At 40.4% G+C, this 16,404-nt stretch overlaps 1 protein-coding gene across 13 annotated transcripts in view; it reads left to right on the top strand.

Moving 5' to 3' along the window:
* The first annotated feature begins 469 nt into the window (after positions 1–469).
* REPS1 (RALBP1 associated Eps domain containing 1) overlaps positions 470–16,404 on the top strand; it is a 65,047-nt gene continuing 49,112 nt past the window's right edge. For 4 of the 13 annotated variants that reach the window (XM_054061437.1, XM_054061441.1, XM_054061436.1 and 1 more), the window contains exons 1-2: positions 472–861; positions 15,844–15,967. In XM_054061437.1, the coding sequence (XP_053917412.1) occupies positions 709–861; positions 15,844–15,967 (277 nt within the window). In that variant the 5' untranslated portion in view covers positions 472–708. Of the gene's footprint in view, positions 862–15,843; positions 15,968–16,404 lie in introns of all 13 variants that reach the window. The other 9 variants (XM_054061445.1, XM_054061444.1, XM_009557480.2 and 6 more) reach the window with 4 other exon arrangements.

Here is a 16,404-nt window from a genome sequence, read left to right as displayed (position 1 = left end):
TTTCGAAGACTTCGTCCTTTTCACTGTTTCAGCAGTGAATCGGTGCTTCACTCCGTGGGGGCGGTCGCTGACAGCAGAGCCCCCCCAGCAGCACGGCCCATTCATTCCCCGCCAGCCCCATCCCTGCTCCCGACGATCCCCCCCCACCATCCCCACGCCAGCCCGCGGGGTCCCCCAGCAGCGCTGCCCCCGCCCGTCCGCGGGGGGCGCTGCCGCGCGCGCCCGCACCGCCCATCCGGCTCCCTCCCTTCCTCCCTCAGGGGACACAGCCCGCAGGCGGCCCCTGTAAGCCCCGCCCCTCCGGGCCTCGCTCTCCGCTCCGGGAGGGGAATGGGGGGGGGGGGGCGGCTCCCCCCCGCCTCCCTTTCCGGGGCGCGCGTGGAGGACGGGAGAGGGGGGAGTGCGTAAGGCGCGCAGGCGCGGGGCCGGAGGTGGGCGGGGCGGGCAGTTGAGTGGAGAGCGAGAGACAGAGGGGAGGGGCGGGAAGAAGAGATGTGTGCGCGCGCTCGCGCGCGTGCGGGGGCGTGCGCGCGTATGTGAGAGGGGCCGCGCTTCTCGCGCGCGGCTGTTGGCTGGGGCGCGCGGCGGCGGCGGCGGCGGGAGTTCCGTTTCCCTCCTCCCCCGCCACTCCTTCCCGCCGGGCTGCGCGAGGCGGAGGCGCGCGCTCCCCGTGAGGAGCCGAGCCCGGGGGGGGGTCCGCGCCGTAAGATGGAGGGCCTGACGCTGAGCGAGGCGGAGCAGCGCTACTACTGCGACCTCTTCTCCTACTGCGACACCGAGAGCACCAAGAAGGTGGCGTCCAACGGGCGCGTCCTCGAGCTCTTCCGCGCCGCGCAGCTGCCCAACGACGTGGTCATGCAGGTAATAAAAGAGACACCTTCACCCACCCGCCCCCCACCGTGCCGGGGCACCGGGCACCGCCCCGGCCTTCGGCGGGGGGTCAGCCGCTACGGTGGCTGCGCTGGTCGCTCCTGGACGGTCCCCTGTGTCCCCCCACCGCCTCATCCCTAAAGGGTTTGTGTCCCCTGCCCTTGGGCTGTTTGGAAGTCTCTGCGTGGCCCTGCCTGGCAACTGGTAGGTAAGTGGCTCGTTTTCGCCGTATGGGAAGAAAATCCGAAGCGTGAGAGTCCCGAAGCGTTTTGGGGATGCGAGGGAGAGGCGCCCCACTGCCTGCCGATGGAGAGCAACGCAGGAGGAAGGTCTGCGTTTATACCTTTGGGTGCTGCTGGCGCTAATCCGCTTCACCCGAGCTGTGCAGTCAGTTTTGGGCATCGCTTCCCATAAGGTATTAACTTACCTGTAGCCATCAAAACGTTTTTAAGAAAGAAAAATGCGGTGCTAAAATGACACGAGCCTGTACAATCGTAGAATCGTTTGGTTGGAAAGAACCTTTGAGATCATGGAGTCCAAATGTACCTGTCTGCTACTAAGCTATATCCCTAAGCAGACTTGCAAGATATCTGTGCTTAGTGTCACCACTAACTTCCCCAGACAGGTGACGTCTAAAAGGTGTAGCAGTAGTACAGAGGTACCAACGGAGAAAAGGGAAAGCCTGCTCTGATACACATAGTGTGATTATTTGAGGAACGTATTCCCTGTGAACTATTCTTACAAACGGCTATTTGTAATAACTTGCTGCTTCTGTGGTTCCCTCTGTCGTTGTTCAGCGCTTTAAGGTTTATGTAGTGTTTTGAGCTGCTTTGGGTAAAACTGTATCTGAAAAGCTGTGGTGTCTTTTAAGCAGTTTCATCCTCAGGCTGGTGAGGTAAGCAGCTCTTTTAGCAAAACATTAAAGTTACTGTAGCTGAAAATACAGTAAACAAACTTCAGTGTTCTGCAGTTTAGTATCAGGTTTCAGAAGAATGCTTATTCTTAGCTAGAGTTACTGTTGATGTGTTTTGGCCTTACTCATAAGAGCAAATTGGTTAGTTAAAAGGAGTTTGAGATGCAAAAAAGTGAAAGGTGGCTGAAGAAGAAATGCTTATTACTGGTAAAACTAGTACTCGATGACTTGCTAGACTGGACTTAATGGTAAGAGACTCAGTATGCTCAGTATTATGAGGGAGGTTTCTCAAGGGCCACCCACTGCTGCTTTTTGTGCGTGGCCAGTCAGTTTCAGAAAAACCTTCCCAGGGAAGAAAAACCTTCCCTTCCATTTCTTGTATTTAAAGTGTATTTTCCTTAAAACTTGTCTGGATCAGTGTAAAGATTAAAGTGGTTACTACTTTAGTGCCAAAGATTTTGTTTTGTGCTGGGGTTTAGTGCAAGGACTTGGAAGGACTTGGAAGTGGCCACAGGTTATGTCCTTATCTGTTGCAAAGGAGGATATTTTCTTGCAAAGTAGATGGCATCTCAAGGAGAGAAACTACTCGGGCATCATTCTGTGGGTTCTAAAGAAATTAACTGAAGAAGCAGACCTGGCTTATCACTGTAGTGATCTCAAGGAAAACCTTGCAATTAAAATGATAAACAAGATATTAGATTGCCTGAGTAATGAGACTGTAAATAATACAAAGAAAGTCATAATGCCCTCAGCGGTTTTACCCATTAGGAATATCTTGTGCAATCACTGTTGGTCACCTGTAAAGTTCCTAGTTCTTGTGTGGGAGAGAATCTAGCTGTTTAGGGGTTTTTATGTTCTAGAAGTATGGCTGTACTTCAGATTAAGATTAACCCAGGCATGAGTACGTTGGATGGGGGTTTCTTCCGAGGGAAATTGCATTTGATGCTTCGGAAGCTGTGACTTATGTAACTAAAACCTCAAGGTAATATAGCTGAAGAAATAAGGAAACAATGTGAAGAAGATGGAATTTTCTTTTGGCCAGATGGTGCTGTGTTCTTGCCTGTCCCATTGAAGCACCTGATGCTTGTGGGGAAAGGAACTTGGTTCAGTTACCCAATTCTTATATAATCCTGGAATGCAAGTGCAGTGCTAGCCATATGAATGCTAAGTACCTTTATGGGTGTGCAGAACATAGTACAAATTATCACTTTTCGAACTCCTGCGGACCAAACAGTCCTAAGGAACTACCTCAGAGTTTTTCCTCTTCAGTAGTACAGATCTGTAGATACCTTTGAATGATTGAGAATAGATTCTCTTGGAAATGGAAATGTGTGACAGTTGTATTTTTAGACCCATAACTTGTTTTGCTTGTGAATCTGTTTAAAGGCTGGATACATATCCAGCCTTTCCTGCGAAGAGTTATGTTTATGCAAGATAGCTGTCTCACAGCAGAAGTTAATACATGCTAGTTGTTCCTAATAGCTCTCATTTCTACCTCTAAGGGACACACTGCCAGCTGCCTTTTAAATGGGAATAAATGAACGTACATACAGCTGAAACAAAGCAAGAAAATGCTGCAGAGGAAAAGTTCTATGTTCACTTAATGCACATCTACAAAAGGACAGCCTTAGTACTAGGAAAAAAACACCACAAACTGTGCTACAACCTTAACTGAACATGTGAGAACACAACTTTTATTAACCCATATTTCTGCTTTTTTGTGCATATCCTTGAAATTGGCATTAAGGTGGAAGATTTGCATGAAACAGTGAATAAAAATATGTGCATTGGGATAACAAGTCTAGCTACTTAACAATAGTTACATGAGTCTTTAAATTGCTCTCAGGGTGTGGTTTCACATAGCAGCTAAACCAATCTGATGGTGAGTTGCCACTGAAGTAGGTGGTTCAGTCTTTCCCCCTTCCCCCAGCCATGTGCTTCTACATCTGCTTGCAAAGGCATTAGTGCCTAACCGATGCTGTTGTGTGCTGGCATCAGGGGCTATGCAGGCAGAAAATTAATCACATTTCTTTTTTGTTCATTTTAATACTGTATCAGCTAACAGCGGGATTGCATAAATGTGAGTACTGGCACAAGGAAGGAAAACTATTTGCTGATGGAGGAGAAGAGGAGAACTTCCTAGAGCAGTTGGATATTTCAATTGCGACCTAGCGTGGGTTTCATAGTAGCTTAAACCACTAGAAGCTGGAACTGCCTTATGCTGGCACTGACATTCACATGGACAGATAATCAGCTGGTTCAGGGAGCTTATTCAGCCAGAAGTTAGGGGGTTTTGTCAAGTTACTTTTCACTTGACTCAGCCACAAGAGCTCATGGCTCAGTTGTGTTTATCAGTGTTTGTGTTAGCAAGTAGTATGATATGACATGAGTGATGCTGATGTGCTGCTATCCACCCTGTATGTGTATATCAGAAGCTTTCCATTGATGAAGTTCTGGCCTGGTCCTATAGACTGAATTTTGGCTGAGATAGATACATTAGGTGCACTCCCAGAATGCATCTTCCAGGCTAGCTTCTTAGAGAAGAAATCTAGTTGTGTGTTCTGGAGTAGCTGCGTAGTATGAACCAGAGCAGTGAGGGTGACTGGGAAATTTGCTTTAAAAGCACATTTCACCTCTGTCCTAAATTGCTAATGTAGATAATGCTGTTGAAGTCAGTTCTTGGTGCCTCTGAACTGGTAGTGAAGTTGCTTTTGAAAGCTACAGTCAGCCAGACTATGTATTGTAAAGTTCATTACTTGTGCGTGGGATACAGCTGTCTCATTTCTTCAATTTATATAATTCTTTAAGTGATTTAATCACCAAACGTTTTGTGAACTCGCACTCTTCTCTTTGATTAGGAGTCCCAGAAACTTCACAAGGCAAGAAGCGGGTCACTTGTGCATATGGTACTCATTTGAAATTAATGAGTTCAGGCATCTTGCTTTAAAATACGTTGCTATAAAAGAACAAATATGTGAGTATGTGTGTGAATTGTCATCTTCAGTGTTGTCAGTGTACAGCAGTGTTACCTGACTTCTAATTTGGTGTTTAAGGCTTTGAAATGGTAGATGAATTGTACAGTTAGGCCCAGTTTCTTCGCTTATAATATGATTGCATTAGCCCAATAACCTAGTCTAAAGCAAACTTTTGGCTCTTGTTAGCCAATTTCAAGATTTTTTTTTTCCCCCCACTTCTAAGGAGTCTTTACAGACAGATTAGTTTTGATCATTTTATGTCATTGATGGAAAAAATTCCTACCTCTCCTTGTCTACCTCAACTCCCTGTCAGAGTTGGCTGTCTTTGCGTCAAAGGTTGTAAGAAAGTGCATATCTGTGATGCAGCTGCCTCATAATAAAGTCCAGACTCTTAGCGTAAAGCCTCATGCATCAGCTACAATTCCTTCACTGTGCAGAAAAATAGGTGAAGTGCAGACGTATGCTGCCGTTGTTCTTGGGGTGATAGCTTTTGGCAAGCACACAGAATGGTAGTTTCCTCAGATGCCAGAACTCATCTGTGGCATGCACTGCAATTGTAATTGGAATTATAATCAATAGACAAAACCTGGCAAAACAAAATTGTGAGTTCTTGATTTAAAATGTTGACCTTTTTGTTGAAGGTTGAATTTAGAGAGAAAGGGATCTAAGAAAATAGCAGCTTGTTCACAGTGATATTATTGTTGTGGTTAGTGTTTCAATGAATTTTCCTACGCAAAGACTCCCTGTTTATCAAATCATTGGTTTACTAAGTGCCAACTGCAAGTGGAAGCTGAGCCAAGGCATGCTTAGGATTACCTGTGTGGTGGTGATGTGGAGAAGACTCAACCATGTTTTGGTTAATTTGGTGAATTTATTATATTTTCAGAACCAGTAGGATAAGAAGTTAAATTCCTTGTACACTGCAAATCCTATGCCTTCCTTTCAGTGGTTTGAATTTGTAGTATATTTAAAAATACATAGCACTTTCAGATCTTTGGAAAATGTGTGCTGTGTAAAAAAAATTCCTGCTCCTAATACAGAACTTTATGTAATCTGCCAGCAAGCCCATGTTTTAAAAAGAAGTCATTTAATTGAATCCAATCCATATGTTTTGGGTTTATGTTTTTTTATTTTATTTTAAAGCTTACAGCTTTTCTTCATGACATTTTAAAATATCCTGTGAACTGTGCTTGGAGTTTTCTGCATAATTCTGGTACAAATGTTTACTTTAGTGATGTTCATAGGGAATATAGTGGGCTTCAAATTATTTTCTTTTTATAATTAGTTTGAGTACTATCATATCTCAGCAGCGTTTAGTCAGAGAGTAATCATTGTTTTTGAAACAAAAGGCAGGAAATTAATGGCAAAGTTTGAGGAGTGTAGGTTAGGACTGTTAGAGTTACATTTGTTTTCAGCTGGTTTCTCAGTATAATTGACTGGCATTCATACTGTATAGTCACTTATATGGTAATAATTCCTTCGTTATTCCGAATGCCAGCACAGTATTGAGCTAATTTCAAGTATTGCACTCAACTTTGTTTGAAAACAGTTTGGTTTTTTTAAAGTTCTTTTTAAGTGTGCCATCAGATGGCAGCAGGGATGATTAATATCCATTCTGACATGACTAAATAGAATTATAAAATTATACAGAAATATCAGAGCCTTTGGCAAATGTAGCTGTCTTGGAATCAAGCCAGCTGTACAAAATTGTGTACTGAAAACTTTTTTTCTGTAAAAATTGTTTTAGAAGTTGTGAGTACTTCACCCACTATCTGAAAAATCACAAACATACTTTCATCTTAGTCTAATAATCTTCAATACGTTTTATTGCAGAAACTGTGAAATTATAGAATTTTCTGGCAGTCTCTATGAATTTTCAATTGCATTTGCTGGCTTTCAAAATGTAGTCCTTATAGACAAGTTTCATACCTGCTAAGTCATAAATATTTGCCATTTGGGTTAGTTCTTGTAGAACTCGGTGTTCAAGTTGAAGTTCTGCTTTTTTGATTAAATGAGTTTGAAGTCAAAAGTGAATGTGGGAGCTCTGTGTTGTCCATCAGATTTTGCTTGCTGGAGTACCAGTAATGATTGGTGAAAGAATATCTTTCTCACTTGTTCTGTTTCATTTAGCATTTCTTTAGACTGTAAGGCTATTACTAAACCAGTGGTGTCATTCTTTCTAAACTAACTTAATGATTTGGTGACCATGTCTGTTACACTTGTTTTTTTTTTCCTACTGGGGGAGGTATTTAAAGAGTTAAATTATCCCCTGTGCTTGTTATAGGAAAAATACATCCAAGTTACACATGCCTGTCTGTGTATAGGAACTGTGTTTTGATAGGTTAAAGGATGTGGAAAAGAGGACAGTGTGACCTGAATTTCTGGAATGATTGACTTATGACATCTAAAATGCTCCTTAAGTATGGTAAGGGGCGATTAGTAGGCTCAAATACATCTTTCAACTTCAGTAATTCCAGAAAAGGTTGACCAGGACTGAGCTGTAGAAAACTTAACATTAGGTGCTAACTTACATTAAGCATTAGGCTTAATTTAATGGGAAAGCAGCGTAAAGTAATGGCTATAGTAGCTTCAGGTAGACTTGTATGGGAGTGTTCAGGAATAACAAGGCCAGATATTAGCAGTCCTGTTTGGCCAGGTTCTGGGCTCAGGGAATGCCTTAATCTGCATTTTACAATGGCAAAATGCCAGAAGCCTGTGTTTGTTCTTTGAGATTTTTCTGGCATAGTTGTGGAAGGTGAGGTGTAGAGAAAATGTTAAAATAAAAAAAGTAAAAAATCAATTAGTAGCAGGGAATGTCATTCACTGGAATGCTTTTTTATTATAAAGCAGATCTGAAAGGAATCAAAACGTCTAAATGAAGTTCTCTTGAGCATTTAGCAGTTAAGTAGAAATTTTGCAGGAAAAATATTCAACTTAATCCTGCACGGCAGGAGCATCTGCATTTAGAACATCCATGTGACCTCCCTTGCACTGTTCCTTATTGGAGTAATAATTTGAAATACTAAATATATTACTGTTGTAAAATATCTCTGCCTGCAGAAACTAGATGCTTTCTTGATGTTTATAGGGATGCTTTGGCTGCTACTATTTTTTTCCAGAAAATACAATCACTTGAGTGTTACAGAATTGTCCCCGAGTCTCAAATTGTCACAGACTGGCTCAGGCATTGAGAGTTCTTGCAAAAGTGTATTTCTTAATCTTCTATTGCTTGAACTTTGTGGCACCACGAGGAGAAAGGAGACAGCCTTGTTTTGAGGGCAGTTCTTAGTAGCCTGTTACATTAATATACCTTGACAAAAGAAACCCGTCTTAGAAGGGAAAGATAAAGAAGTTGGAGTTGCAAGTGCTCTTGATGTGTTCAAGTGTTCTGTTCGGTTGCATCATTTTAACCTTTTCTGCCCCTTAAATGCGAAGCACACAACTTTCTTGAGGCTGCAGCCTTCTGAGAAGTTTAGAGGGGAATGAACTGTTGCTTACGAGCCGCATATTCCCATGTATCTTCTGGCTGCTGTGGTGTTCCTTGGTTGTACAGTAGACAGATTCAATTTGATAAAAGAGCAGATAACTAACATGGCAACTTTTTACTGACTTACTGAGTGGAGTAGTCGTACTGTGTGATCGAATAGATGAGCAACGGTCACTGCTCAGGAAAGGGGGCAGTAGAAAGAGAGAGGAGCTATTTAGGTTAAGCAGTAATGTAAAATTACACTGGAAGAGGAGACAGGTATGTGGAATATCTCCTTTTTAAAGAAGCTTTATTGTGCAAGTACTAAAAACAGTTTGTGTAGGTCCCCAGGCTGTCTCTTGCTGCTTCAGATTCTTTTTTTTATTTCTAGTTCTTCTTGCTGCTTTATTACCACTACTGTTTGTAAGGTACCTTTTTCAGGAGCACTTACTCTGCCAGAGAAAGAGTCGAGAGAATCTTAATTCAAGGAAAGAGCAACTCAGCCTTGACATCTTTCAGCTATGACTGTTTACCTGGAAGGACAGTAGTTGCTTTCTAAGTGAGTGTGCATCTGGCTGTTTGAACTGTTTGGATTTTCCTCTGTTGGTGCTGTTAAACGTGTCAGAAAGGAATATGCTTATTTATTCTGCCCCCTTTTTAACGCTATTTGGCAATAATTTGTTTATGAGTTATAATTGAGTAGGACAGTCTGTTGCTGTAGATCTTTGGAGAAATGTTCTCTCTAGATCAGAATCTTGAACTTTGTTGTAGTTCCTTTTGGGGTGCATCTGCTTTATCTTTGTGAGTTGATTGATGGTGCTTACCGTGTACTGCCAAATCATGAAGGGAACTACTGACCTCTAGAGAGCTGTGGAACTCTGCATAAAAGGCTCTGCAGGTTAAGATTCATGTGTATGGCTTATAACAGCTTTTGCAGGAGCTCTTAGCAAGACCACAAATTTTGATTGCAAATGGAAAAATCAAAGCTATGGCATTAGGAAATGTCTTGAATAAGTGAGGCTAATCTACCATGAACAGTAGTGCTATTGGGAACAACAGGAGATGCTGCAGACCACTTTTGCAATGGGTTGAAGTTAGGAATGACCTAAAATATAACAGATTCAAAAAATAATGTAGTAGGTGAAAACTCTGTAGTTTTTTTCTTGTATGTTTGTGTGTGGTGTGCAACGTAATCACTTGTTAAGATATATTTGTTATGTGCATTTGTCATAAATCGGTTTCAAAGTTTCAGTGCCTTTAGCCTGCTGCTTTTCTGTAAACAGAGCAAAGGCATGACTCCAAGTCTGCCAAATCCTGCTTAGGGGGTGGACATCCTTGTAAAACAGATCCCAAAGTACAGGGGCGGAATTGTTCCTCTGAGGTTTAAAATAGTCATTTTTTGACCAGCTAATTAACGTCTTTATTTCTGATGTGATTATTTCTGAAATTTTGATTGAAACATGCATATGTTTGAACCCAAAATTACATGTGGAATGGGAAAGTTTGGTTCCAGGTATCTACAAAGCAATGATTGTTGGAGCTGATATGTAGGTTTTTCTTCTTGTTAGTGTTTTAGCAGTCTGCTTCCACTGTGGATACATGCAGTGTGAGAATCAAGGGCAGAAAAGTATTAGGAGAGGCTCAGACAGTAGGTGACTTGACTCTAGATGGTTTATTGCCAGAGAGTGTATCATCTTAGGAGTCCTCTGATGCTGTTGGTTTTATTTCTCTAAAGGCCTGTGTTCTGGAGCCAGGTTTGTGGTGTTGACAGATCCATATGCGTGGAACTGTCAGTAAAACTTAAAAGGAAGACCTTGTACTTTGTTGCATAACAAATAGTAACAATGTCCCAAATATACCCTGTGTGTGGGAATTCTTAGTATCAACTAATTAAGTATATTTACTGCTACACTTCTTAAGTACCTAATAAGATAAATGTATTAGAAGTAATATAATACTTACTGTTCTGCACATGAATATTGCCTACTTCACAGTCATTGAATTAAATATAGCAGTTCTTTTGCAAATGATCTTTGGATGAGTTTAAGAGTGTTTAAATGCTTTATACTTCTGTTCGGACTGAAACATAGAATTCAGAGTAATACTTGGACTGTTTCTTTAGTGTCATTTTTTTAGTGTCAGGTTTTTTTTTTTCTTGTGTGCCAAGGTTTATGGAGCCTTACGAAGAACTAGGTCAGAGACTTGACTTGGTTAAAAATAACTCATCAAAAGAAGGATCTTTGTCAGTTCTCTGTCTTGTTCCTGCTGCACGGTGCTGTCAACTGTTGCACCTAAAAAGCTACCTGTCAAGTGAGATTTCTTGGCAGAAAAGTTAAGAATTCTTGATTAATAACTAATCAGTATTGCTTTGTCCAGTTGATGATAGGTGAGAAATTGCAGTTAGAAAGCTGTCAGGCTCTGGTCTGTAATTAGTGAGACAGAGATAAGTGAAGTGATGGAACTTCATCTATTGAATAGTGGTTGCAGAATAACAAGATTAGAAGCTAGCAAGTTATGAGGAAAGAAAGGTATTCGAATCTAGAAAAAAAGCCAGGAGATTTTCACAGGTTTTCAATATGTAGTGATGTTCGGGGTTTTTAGTACTACAATAGCAATGATTAGGTGCTATTTTTTTTAAACTTCACTTGTACATCCCCAGATTACATGACACTGTAGAGATATGGTTCATTTTTGTTGTAGCTGAGATGAGTAGATTACCTGACTTGAGAACGTACCTTTGTAGGACAGCATACCCGAGTACCCAGTTGGAGGTTGTATTCCAATAAATTTATAATTCAGAAGACATCCTGTTATATCTGTAAGTTTGTAAAGAGCTTTAGAAGTCTCATCAATGAATTTCTACATATGGAATACAGAAATAACATTGTTGACGTGATGTTTTAATTTTAAACTGTGAATAAAAATCACTCTGTAATGATAGTTACATTTTTATAAAATAACCTAAAACTTAATGCAGGTTATTTTTAATTTATTAGCTCTTTTTATCTGAAGTAAGCCATAAGCTTTTGTTTTAATGTATTGATTGCTTTCAGTAAAAGGCTGTGGTCAATATGCATAGTAAAACTCGAATTCTGTACTAAATACTGAAGCACAAGTATATTCTTGTGGTCTGGTTTAACTCAAGTTTGTGTCAAATGTGGCAAAATGGGTGCTAAAACTTGTTTTGCACCTCTGGTCTGTGGTTTATTTATTATTTTTTATTTATTATTTATTATTGTTCCTGGTGATTGTTTCATTTAATCATAAAGTGTTTTACTGTGAGGGTGATCAAACCCTGGAAGACAGTGCTCAGACAGGTTGTAGAGTCTCCCTTCTTGGATATACTGAACTAGTATATATGCACCCAGCTGGTCACAATCCTAAGTGAAGTGCTGTAGTTTTGAGCAGGAGTTGAGTGGATTATCTACCGAGGACCTTTTCAAGCTCAACTATTTTGTGATTCTATGTGAGATTTCTTTGTGTTCATTAATTAAACAGAAAACCAACACAGTGTTACACCAGCAATACAAACATGAAAATTCCAGCCAAGTCACAATAGGACTGCTAGAAAACCTCAGATTAAGAATGTGGTAGTAAAACCAGGATCAAAATTTATATTCTGGATCCCAGTTCTTCTCCCTGGTTTGCATCAATATGTGATGTTTATTTAGTGGATAGGCTTGTGTTAATTTCCTAGTTCCGATGACCTGATACAGAAGGTCCTTCTTTGAGTTTGTTCTTTCTCTTCTCCTGTCAGCACAAGGTGTGATGTAACTTCAGCCATCAAGAGCCGCCTTAAAGTCTTGCCTCTTACCGCCCTCTGGTATGGAACAATACTTTAGTAAGTCTCTCCAAGCAGATCAAGTATTTTTATCTTTACAGTGTAGGTGGCTTGTATGTTGCTTCATTTATTGTTTTACTGTTGAAGTCATACCTGCTTTAATACTGTTGTACTTTTGCATGAGTAATGTTTACCGATAAGAGGCTTGATTTGCCTTGAAGAAGATCTTTGGGGCAGGGGGACTGTGGTATTTGGGAAGACACTCCCAGAGAGGTTGTCTGAGTTCAGGAAAGTGTTTCACCACATTTGATAGAGATGTGATTGTTTCCGCTTCACTTGAAATTTTTGAAGATTATCAAGTCTTAGGCTTTTTGGTTCACGAATCTTTCCAAATGTATGGATCTCTTATTTGAAACCTGTAAGAGTTAGAGGAGGTCTGCGTTGGAAACAGTGCCTTTTGTCAGTGTACTGCTTCCTGTGCATGTCTGATCTATGCCAGCTCCTGATGTTGTTGATGTTGCTACTTTGCAGTGTGATGACTGTGTGAGCAATTTTGTATTTTACAGCTGCTGCACTGAGGTTTTTTTTTCTCTTTTATCAACAGCTTCTAGTAATTTTGGAGCTCTACAGAGTTGTTGCCCTTAATCTGATTAATTGCAGTAGTGTGACCTCATGATCTTCAGCTCTAAGGACATGAAAACAGTCATGGAGCATTTTTGTCTTGAAGACGGGCCTATGTTTCTTGAAGAATTTTTAGGAAATTCCTTATCCTCTCTCTTCTTAAGAAGATGAAAGTCCTAAACTTAAATCTTGGAGAGCTAATCCCTTGAATATTTTTTATTTTTGTCCTGCTCCCCATCAGTATAACATTACTAGTTGAATGTTTAAATACTCCTTCACGGAGTTTTGAGTATATTCAAGCATGCTGTCCTGTCCGTCAATGGAGGAGTCTCCAGTGTGTGTTTGCGTTTACTGATTTTACTCAACCTTCAGTCATGTTTCCCATTGGATTATAGGCTGTTTGAAGCGGAGGACTCCTTTAGCTAGCTGTGGGTGCTTTTGACAGCTACTTGTTCAGCAGTATAAAGGCATTCTTTTTGTTAGTTGGGTTTCTTTTTTTTGTATCCTTAGCTTTTTCCTTTTCTTGATGCTTACATCTGCCATATATTCTATGTTTATCTATATTTACTTAGAATCTATGCTTATTTTTCCTTTCTAATACTTATTTGCCATGGTAACTTAATTATTAAATCTGTTTTTCACTGAGATTTTTTTAGTCTGTCAGTAGTGACTAGCTCCAAACAAAGTAATTTCTAGTCCAGCACTAGCTCTGAAATTGCTCAAAGCCATTACTGCCTAATGATTCCGTAGGCTCCAATACCTGCATCATTGCTTCCTTTCCTAAGAAACTTTTCCAGAGTCTGCTCAGTTATTCATCTGTCAGTGCTAGGCCACTGAATCCACAAGATTTTTCTGTTAAGTCTAGTCAAGGATGCATTGGATCATCAGTTTTCCAGGATATAGTACTTCAAAAAAAGGAATTGCACTTGCTGTCACGCTGGTTCAGGTTACTAGCTGTCTCTTTAATCTCCACTGCATTGGTTCTGCCAGTTATTTCAACTTAGTGCAATTATTTTTTGGCACTAGGTTTGGTATAGGCAATTTATTTTAATGTTTAATGCCTCAATGTTCTTATTGTTTGAATTGTCACCTAACTCACTCCTTTTCTCATGGCACTTTTTAAGGTCAAACCAACCTATTGAAGTTAATGTAATGGGAAAAAAAAAAACAAATAGCACATAATGTAGGACGGCGCAGACATAAACAGTTGATTTAATTCAGCTAACACTTGTCCAGCAAGATTTGAGCTGTCTAGCAACCCTAGAGCTGCAAATCCTCTTGGGACTTCTTTGGGACTGTTTGTCAACTTGCCACACCTTCCTGTGAAAGGTTTCACAACAACTTATTTTCATGATGTTCTAGAATGCTGGTGCATGGTAAGGAAACACCCAAGCAGCTTTTTCTTGAGCTGTATCTAGCTCAGCTGTAGTTGATAAACCTATCCATTTCTGTGGTTTTGCAGAGTTACTAAAGTCTATTTCCCACTTCAGTGGTGCTGAAGCATACAGATTGACTAGCTTATGGATCATGTGGTTCAGTTGCCACTATATGAAAATGTAGCTGACTTTTTTCAGTTGGAATTTACCTGCAAGCGCGGCTCCTGTGTCCTTCATAACTGTGTCCTCTGAAAGCTGGGAAGGAAGTCTTTCAGGACAGCTTTCTCTAAGCCCAGTCACAGTCCACCCCAGCAGTTAAGAAATTGAGCAGATGTGTCAAGAGACCACGTTTACTAGACATGGTCTTATGTCTGGTGGGAAGGGTAAGGAGAAAAAGTGGTGCCAGTGGGTGTAGATGAGACTGAGATTCTCAGTGCGTGCTCTGCATTGATCTTCACAGACAAGATCTCATGGGCCTCTGTGCCTGGAGATGTGATGGAGGAAAATAATTGTAGTACGAGAAGATTGATGGATCTCTGGAAATACAAAGTTCATGGAATTAGATGGGATGCTTCTGAGGATGCTGATAGCTAGGTAATGTCATTGCAAGTCAGATTTCTCTGAACAGTTGTGGAGAATTGGGATGAGCCTCAATGCAGTGGTGTCATGTACCTTGACTTCAACCAGGTTTTCACCATGGTGTCCTAAGAGTGTATTTGTCTCTCATTTGGAAGGTTACAGTCTAGATGAGACTGCTAAGTAGATAAAAACACAGTCTAGATCATTGAGCACCGAGAGTCTGATTTGGGATGTGTCGTGCTTAGAATCTTATCAGTGACCTTGCACAAGCAGGACTGCATCCTCAGCAAGTTTGCAGGTCTTCAGTATGGAGAGGTGTGCGGTCAGTATATTTGAATACATGGCTGCTGTCTGCAGGGGTCAGGATTTCTTAAAATTCTTAACAAAATACAAACCCACCTTTCCATTGTATGGAGAACACTAGGGAAGAGAAAGGGAATAAAGTAACACCAAATCTTTGTTGTATTTCTTAAATGACACAACATCTATGGTATTGTTTGGAGAACCTGAAGTTCTGCATTCTTCTTCAATGCTGAAATCCATGTGTATATGTGGATACTTCTTTGTATTCTGAATGAACGCTTTAGAGGTTTGTTTTATAAGTTAAAAGTTTAACTATAGCAAGCCTATATCAGAAAAGGCTGGAAGGAATTTGCAATTGTCTGGCTCTTTCACTTTTTATAAGTGAAAAACTGAAATTCTTCAGGGAGAAATTTGGGGGCAGACTATTTCTCTAACTTGGTCACTGACACATTGTTCAATTTTTGTCTAAGAATTATTTGAAAATCTTCATTTTGTGTTTTTTTTTTTTAATGTTGAATGTTAATTCCCTTTCTGTTGCAGTTTACTGAAGACAGACAATAGAGCTGTTAATGGAATAGCTAATAGTGATGTGGGATGTTTGTTTTATGCTTTCTTGGTGGTTTTGTGGGGGGTTGTTTAAAAAGAAACATGATCCCTGTTACTCTCTTACTGTATCTTGCATCTACTCTGTAGAACCTCTAAAACCTAGGTGAAAGAAAAGGTGGATAATTGACAAAAACTTACGTTTTAGCCTTGATTTTGCTGTTTGTGAGGAATCACATTCTCTGACTCAAATCACGTAATGTGTAGAGATTGCATGTGAAGTTATTACTGAAATATTTTATGTAGGAAGTTAAGAGCATTTAATTCAAGTCATATTACTTTTAAATGAATGAAATCGTCCCTGTAGAGTAGTTTGTGTTTTAAGTTTCTTTATACAACTATGTGTTTTGTTTCAGATTATGGAACTCTGTGGTGCAACAAGACTTGGCTATTTTGGAAGAAGTCAGTTTTACATTGCTTTGAAACTTGTTGCTGTGGCCCAATCTGGTCTCCCTTTAAGAATGGAAAGCTTAAATACAGGTAAATCACAGGACTAGGGGGAAATTGAGTTGATAAGCTGAACTGTTGTACTTAAATCACAGATTCTTGTAGAATAACCTTTTAAATTACTGCAGTGTCTTTTTTACACATTGCTTACTTAAAAAATTGTGGAGACTGAGTGTATTCTTACTCTGCAATAAATAAAAGGTGAAATACCTTGCTCTTATTGAAGAAGTATTGTGTTCGTCATGGGATGAAATGGACAACTGCTGCCAACTATTGTGTAGGTAGAAGTTTATTCTTTAAATTACTAATGTGAGAACTTGTGTGCTGAATCCTCTGGATAAAGTACTAAAAGGACTAACGTGAATTGGAAGGAAAAGAAGAATGTAGTTTTTCAGGCTTTTGTGGTTACTGGGTTTATGAAGCTGTGGTTGCAACAAATGATCTTTTCAAAAGTCACATTCCTTCACACT

The sequence above is a fragment of the Cuculus canorus genome, chromosome 3, assembly GCF_017976375.1.
Source record: "Cuculus canorus isolate bCucCan1 chromosome 3, bCucCan1.pri, whole genome shotgun sequence".
Taxonomy (NCBI): domain Eukaryota; kingdom Metazoa; phylum Chordata; class Aves; order Cuculiformes; family Cuculidae; genus Cuculus; species Cuculus canorus.
Note: the sequence above shows the minus strand (reverse complement) of the source record. Positions and strands in the feature narration are given on the sequence as shown.